This window comes from Trichechus manatus, unplaced genomic scaffold (genome assembly GCF_000243295.1).
Source record: "Trichechus manatus latirostris isolate Lorelei unplaced genomic scaffold, TriManLat1.0 scaffold00028, whole genome shotgun sequence".
Taxonomy (NCBI): Eukaryota; Metazoa; Chordata; class Mammalia; order Sirenia; family Trichechidae; genus Trichechus; species Trichechus manatus.
This window is the reverse complement of record NW_004443964.1, coordinates 1717799-1725326: the sequence shown is the minus strand read 5'-3', so window position 1 is coordinate 1725326 and position 7528 is coordinate 1717799. Positions and strand designations below refer to the sequence as shown.

Genomic DNA, 7528 nt, shown 5'->3' with positions numbered 1-7528 from the left:
CCAAATTATCCAGAGAACACTCCAAACTACCCAGAGTACTCCAAACTACTCAGAGAACACTCCATAACTACCCGAAGAATACTCCAAACTACCCACAGGGTACTCCAAACTGAACAAAGCAGGACACAAAGCCTCCTCGATTTGCACTTGACTACTAACGTAAATAAAGGTTGGTGGTTCGAACCCACCCAGCGGCTCTGCAGGGGAAAGGCCTGGCAATCTGTTTCCGTAATGATGGCAGCCAGGAAAACCCTACAGAGGAGTTCTAGTCTGTTAACACCTGGGGTCGTCACGGGTCGGAATCGACTAGACAGCAACAGGTTTGGGTTTTTTTCCTTCTTGTGACTAAACCATGTCAAAGGAAGAAAGAACTAAAGCAACGAAGTTGCAACCAACAGGCTCGGGAAACAATGAGGCCATGGGGACACGGGGTTACTTAATCCCATCTACGAGCCAGCGAACTAGTGACAAGCTCCTCGGGAAGTCAGAGAAAGTAGGGAAAGGGCAGCAAGATTCCTTCCACGTAGTTCCAAGGGTGAGGCCTGGGGTTCTTCAGGGCAGTTAGATAACAAGCCAACAAGGGGGGCGCGGGGACTGCTGTCTCGGCCTTGGTTTAGGAGGAGAAAGACCACGTATGCGTTTACCTGACTAGCAGACAGAGGACGAGGGCGAGACGGCGGCGAGACGGAGACCTGCGCCTTCTGCATTGCTTCCGTGTGAAGCATGTGGTCATATTCACAGTTTTAAGAACTGCATTAAATTTTAACGTAAGGGGAAAAAAACTGCTGTCCAAAGAACTCTTTACGAATAAAGTGGGAGAAAATACAAATAAATAAAAGGCGGAGGGCCCCAACCCCAGATCTGCAGGCTGCATTCTCGAGCAGAGCCCGCCACGCGGCCAGCCCCGTTCACGCACTCTCACCCAGGCCGGCGTAGGTCCTCCGCTTGCTCAGGCTGGCGGCCTTCACCAGAAACATGCACGACTGGTGTGTCATCCAGGAGCAGAACGCCAGGAGCAGCGCCCCCAAGACGATGCCGCACTGGGGACGAGAGGAAACGGTCATGAGACAAGACTCCTGGGGTCTTCGGCCCACACGGTGAGTACCGCTCCCACGGCCCCCACAGGGGGTACCGTTTACGTGGCCTTTGTTTTTTTAACGTGGTGAAAATACACACACCACAACACACACCAGCACAACATTCACAATTCGATGACACGGATCATATTTTTCATGTTGTGGCACCGATCCTGCCATCCTTTTCCAAAACACTGCATCCCACCACTATTAACATCAACCCCGTGCCCCAAGCTCCCCCACCCCACGCCACCCCACGTAAACCTAAGGCTCCAGCTGTGCTTCACGCCCGCTGCCGGTGACCACACCAGCTCTGAGAAGGGCACGCGCTTCGTCCAGCAACATAAAATCTCTGCGTGACTCCGGAAGAGCCCAGAGACCTCGCCCTGTCCCAGCTCCTCTGCGAGTTTCGGGCGTTTCAAAGAGCAGACCCCCACCACGTACCACTTTTTATAGACACTTGGATCAACAGCTACGAGTGGTAAACGCTTGCTGGAAGGGAGAGATTAAAAACGACACATACACCTTTCTCATGAAGTTCAACAGACACGTGCCCTGTGCCCAGCAACTGCACTCCTGCCTATCTACCCAAGAGAAATGAAGACAGGTGTTCACACAGCAACCTGTGTGCTGATGCTTAGAGCAGGTTTCTCCTGCGAGACAACCCAAAGGTCCTTCAGCAGGTAAACGGGTAAACCAACTGTGGTCCACCCATCCAAGGGCACATTACTCAGCAATAAAAAGGGGCGAAGTATTCACACACTACAAACCTAGCTGGCACCTCCAATGCATCATACTGAACGAGAGAAGCCAGACTCAAAATGTCACTTGGCATTCTGGAAAAGGCAAAACTCCAGAGAACAGCTCTGCGCCGCCAGGGGCTGTCAGGGGAGCAGGGCTGACTCCAGAGCCAGAATTTGGGGGAGGGGGGCTGTTCTACGTCTTCACTGTGGTGGGGATCCTGTGACTGCACGGAGACATCGACACGCAGAACTGCACACTGCAAAGAGTGAATCTGCACGTAACCCATTGCTGTTAGCTGCCGTTGAGGGGGTTCCCAACTCACGACCCCACGCACCATGGGACCGGACCACTGTGATCCACGGGGTTTTCACTGCCTAACTTCCGGGCCTTTCTTCCTAGTCCATCTTAGTCTGGAAGCTCCGCTGAACCCTGTTCAGCATCATAGCAACGTCAAAGACTCCACTGCCAGATGGGTGGTGGCTGCGCGTGAGGTGCATCTGCCAAGAATCGAACCCAGGTCTCCTGAGCCGAAGTAAACAATTCTACCACTGAACCACCACGTACCCGCATGTAAACTAACCCTCAATAAATCCGAATTTGTTTTGAAGTGCCAAAACTACTTTAACCAAACATCGAAAACATACTCCCCGAAGTGCCTGCTGGGCTCACGCGGGCTCCAGTCCAAGAAGGGTGGCAGGTGGGAAGAGGATCCCACAGAGAAGACAGTCCACGGAGAGCGGCCTCAGCTCCCTGCGGCGGCCCGGCCTCACACGGCCGCACTCTGACCGCTTGTGGTTCCTGTGTGCACCCCGGTTTCCCCAGAGGCTGCTCCCCGGGCCCATGGGCCTGGTCAGCTGCACTTGCTCCGGCAGCAGCACTGTGGTGCCTGCCCACCACACGGCCACACGCAAATGCTCAAAGTCTGTGGACAACCGAATCTCCTGGGCCCTAAAACATATTTTAACAGGTGTCTCAATCAGCAAAATAAACAAACAAACCCACGGCCATCGAGTTGACTCCGACTTATAGCGACCCAACAGGACAGGGTAGAACTGCCCTGCAGGGTTTCCAAGGCTGTAACCTTTATAGAAGCAGACTGCCGCATCTTTCTCCCGTGGAGAAGCCGGTGGGTTCGAACTGCCGAACTTTTGGTGAGCAGCCGAGCACTTAACCACTGTGCCACGAGGGCTCCTTGTCTCAATCACAGCCCTATCTAAACCTGGCTGCGGTGGCACTTTCAACAGCTGTCCAGGAGATGACCTGCCAACACTACACATCCCAGGAGGCAGTCTGCTCTGACGGGAAAGTCACAGTGCATGCTGGGACATGCGGTCACTCCAGAAACACCGGAGGGGGTGCCACGCTGGAATCCAAAAGGCCTCAGTACAGATGTTGCCCCAGGACCCTAGAAGCTGCCAGCTCAGCCGTTGGCCACCTGCTGCTGGCAAAGTCCCAGTCCTCAAACCCACTCATTCGCCAGCCAGGCCAAATGTCCAGCTCACAGGACCTCTGAACACGCCTCACCCAGGGCAGCTGGCGGGCTCAACGTTCCGCACCAAAAATCTCCAGAAAGAAAAAAAAGATTTTTTTGCTATGTTTATCCAAAAGACACAAACTATAAAAACCTCAAAGTGTCTGTTAATCTAAAGTTAAACTAATATCACTGGTCAATTTGTGTGGAAATGCTCAAAGGGGCATCTAACTTGTACAAACTTTAACCAAAAACATTAAAATATTATTTAAAAATAATAGTAAAATTAAACTACTCTAGGTGCCCACTTTCAGTCCCAAAATGTCCACCTTGTTTTCATTTTTCTACCCCTTTGGCTTCGTCAAGTACGGCTGGTGGCAGATGGTGTCTTTGTGGCCCTTCCGACCACCTGCCCTTGCCCTGAAGTCCCTCTGTTCTCTCCCCACCCACAACCAGCCGGCTCTAGCGGCAGCTGCTCTGGGTGAAGCAGGGGAACAGCAACTCTGCCATAACCAACAACATGCTTGAGAGAAGTTCACTTGTTAAGAAAGAGCCCACTTAGCCACAAAGAAAGAAGGTATCTCCACCAGCCTCCCTTTTCCAGAGTACCGAACGCCTTTGTGTTTGTGGACCACTGAAACAGAAGCCAACTAAATCCACACATCGGAAATGGTCACTTTCTTCCATAGAGTATTCCATGACGGACTGACACCGACTTTCTAGCATATTAGATTTTTTTCATTGGAGGAAAAATTTGTACACAGTGAAATGCAGAAGACTGTGTACAGCTTGGTGAATTCTGACAACTGCAATCATCTTGCAATTAACACCCCTTCTAGTTTTAAGGCCTGGAAGAAGCGCTTGAACAGTGTGCTCCTGAGTGTAAGTGCAGAACAATAATAATTCTGAATCCTCTAGTGTTCATTTGTGGAAGTCCACTTTGCGTTGTGACACTTCATCCCCGGATACAAAGTTTTTCATTGTGCGGAACTTTGGGGCCCAGGCTGACCGGTGCTGCCAGGCCACATACTGGGTGAGTTTTTCACCACTAGAATTCTTTTCTGATTTCCCTGAAGATTCCCGGGGAGCCAGGGTAACACTGCCCAGGGAATGCCGTCTGTTTGTCAATGCCCTTTTGGGGCCGCCACCACCCAGCCCTAGTTATGTCTTCTCAGTGGAGCCACAGGCACTTTAACAAGGTGACCCTCGGGCGAGATGCCTACTCTCACCTGGGGACGAGGGCGAGGACCACCGCACCTGCGGCCCCCGCGGCCACCTGGCCCGCAGGCCACCGGTCCCCCCGGGCGGCCGGGGCGCACTCACCTGTTTGAAGCAGAAGGGCATGGTGAGGACACTGACCCCCACTATGCTGTTCACTATGTTGGTGATCAGCCCCCAGTTGGAGGCGGCGGCCGGGGTCATAGTGGGGGTCTGGGGGCCCGGGACCCCCGGCTCCCGCAAGGCCTGGCTCCGGCCGGTGCCCCGGGGGTCACTGGACAGCCGGCCCTAGAGCCGCAGCCCGAGTGCCGGGACGACAGCGGGGACGACGTGGGCGCCGCGGGCAGGGAGGGCCCCCTAGGAGGGACGGCGGGACGACGCGCGCGGGATGGGGGGCTGCCTGGAGGAGGTGCCGAGGGACGGCGGCGGGCTCAACCTCCAGAGTCCGCCGGGCCCCGCGGCCGCCTCATGGCCACCGCCCCTCGCTCTGCCTCGCGGCCGCCTCCGCGTCCCCGAGCCCAGACCCGGAAGAGCCAGGAGATGCCCGCTAGAGACACCTCAACCCGGCTTCGCAGTCTCGCCGCACACACTTCCGCCTTCCGCCGGCGCCTATTCCCGGAAGTAACGGTAGGGGGCGGGGCTCGAAAGGGCCGCAGACCAGCGAGGGGCGGGTCCGGAGGGACCGGCGTGGCGGGGGCGGGGCGAGCTTGTGGGCGGGTCCTGAGGCGGGATCCGGGCGGGAATGGGCGGGGCCGGCGCTGGTCCTCTCGCCGAGCTGAGTTCTCAGCCTGGTTTTGGGGGCAGGAGGACCCAGGCCTCCACCAGGACAGTGGAGGGCACGGGAGAAGGGGGAGCGCTGCGCCTTTCGGAGAACAGCATCGGTAGTTTGGGGGTCCCGTTTCAGCGATTAAATCGTAGGCCCTATTTCGGGGTGTTTGCTCGGCTCGAGGGCGTGACCTGGGCAAGGGGTGCGGGGGCGGGGGCGGGTCCTAACTGCTTGAGCTGACAGCTTAACAACCTATTCCGAGGAATTACCGTCTACGTTTTACAGATGAGACGCCGAGACAAGCTTTGGTGACTGGTCTAAGGTCACATAGCTTGGAGAGGGGGCCTGGGGTGGGAGGGGCCAGTGCTCTGCACAACTGCACGCAGGGCTGATGCTGGGCGAGAGGAGGGAACGTAACAGGTAAAAGCAGCAAAGGGAATGCTGCGAGAGGGCAGGAGAGGGACTGACTTGGCCCGAGAAATCTAGGAGGTTGGACCAGGAGGGACAAGAAATAAGGGCGCGGGGAGGAGCAGAAAAGGACCCCGATACATTCATGAACCCCTGGCACCAGGCAAATGCTTACTGTGTATCTGGAAATGAATGAGTAGCGACCAGGAGGTCGGAAGGGCGTTCTCGGAAATAGGCATAGCAAGGGTAAGGAGCGCCCAGGGACAATCTCTAAATTTGCGCCTGCCCCCTCCGCCAGCCGGCCTAGTCGACAGGGGTGGAGGTGGGGGTGGGAGGTGAGCCGGCAGGTCTCATCTGGTGCCCCCTTGGACTTGCACCCCCAGGGAAATGCCCCCCTCAAGCAACCTTGACACGACTCTGCTCAGAAAGAAGCAAGTGACTGGAAGCAGGCTGGAAGTGTGTACAGGAGGAATCAAAGGCTGCTGGGAGAGCGTTAGGTGGAGAGGAGGCCATGTTTGCAGGCACATGAAGGATCTTGGTTTTTGGAGGAGAGGCTGACTCCACAGGCACCAGGCAGGAGGACCATTAGGGACTGCTCTGCCCCACCTTGAAGCCGAAGAGGAGGAAGAGGATGTACCAGGGTAAAGAGTAACTAAATGCAAAGCCAGAATAAAAAGTGCCTGCTTTCATTTATTTTTATATAAATGAAATCATCCACACATTCTATAACTTGCTTTTTATTAATTACGTAGTTTTCATGAAATATTATGCATACCACATAGGGTATATAACTGAAATATACATTCTAACAAGTAACAATAAGCACATATTCGGCTTTAAAAACGGAATACTGCCAGAAACTTAGATACTCCCTGTGGCTCCCTCCCTAATTCTACGCCCTCCTCCCTCTTCCCTGCCATCCTGGGGTAATCACTATCCAGATTTTATCAATTCATTACTTTTCGTTAAAGGTTTCCCAAATATGGGCATATCCCTAAGCAATTATAGGGAAGACTGCTACTTATCTCTTGATATTCATTTACCCCATCTTCCAAAATAATAGGACTTTGACCTGTGCACATGGCTGCTTAGAATAAAGAATACACTTTCCAGCCTCCCTTGCAGCTAGGTGTAGCCATGTGACTACATTCTGGCCGATGAGAAGCTAGCAGGTGCAACTTCTATGTCAGTCCTTGAAAAGAGGCATGGTCTGCTTCTTCCTCCTCCTTCCTTCATCCTGCTACTGAGAACATAGACATGTATGGCAGGAAGCCGTCTTGGACTGTGCAAGCAAGGGCAACGTTGTAGCAGAAATGGAACAACAAACTATAAGGAGCCTGGGTCCCTGGACTATATCATGGAGCAGAGCCGCCAGAGTAGCCCCAGACCACCTCCTCCAGACTGCTACATGAGAGGCAAACCATCTTGTTTAAACCTCTGTTATTTTAAACTCGTCTTTCTCACAGGCAAATACAATGGAGTGCTGGGATGGGATGTTTTTTCACTTTTTACTTTGATACTAAGGGGATTATACTGTATGTATTTTTCTGCAACTTCCTTTCTTCACTCAACTCTAGGTTTCCAAGATTCACCATGGTATTGCACATGCTTGGAATCATTCACTTGCCCCGGCAGAGGCTGAGAGTGAGTGCTGCTGCAGGCAATGCAGAGACGGACCTGAGAGTTGTCCTGGTTGGAAGCTATCCCGATTGACGAACTGTATCCTGCCTCCTGAGTTGTTCCTGCTACTTTCAAGTTGATCCTGATCCTGAATTGTAACCTGTTACTTCCCTAATAAACCCCATAACTATGAGTGTGGTTGGTGAGTTCTGTGTGGCCACTGTG

General features: G+C 53.7%; 1 protein-coding gene across 1 annotated transcript in view; it reads right to left on the bottom strand.

The window, feature by feature from the left end:
* SLC38A10 (solute carrier family 38 member 10) overlaps nt 1-5076 on the bottom strand; it is a 39312-nt gene extending 34236 nt beyond the window's left edge. The window contains exons 1-2 of the mRNA XM_004374357.2: nt 4615-5076; nt 923-1040 (exon numbers count right to left, since the gene is read on the bottom strand). Coding sequence (XP_004374414.1) covers nt 923-1040; nt 4615-4713 — 217 coding nt within the window. The 5' untranslated portion in view covers nt 4714-5076. The remainder of the gene's footprint in view (nt 1-922; nt 1041-4614) is intronic.
* Between the last annotated feature and the right edge of the window lie 2452 nt (nt 5077-7528).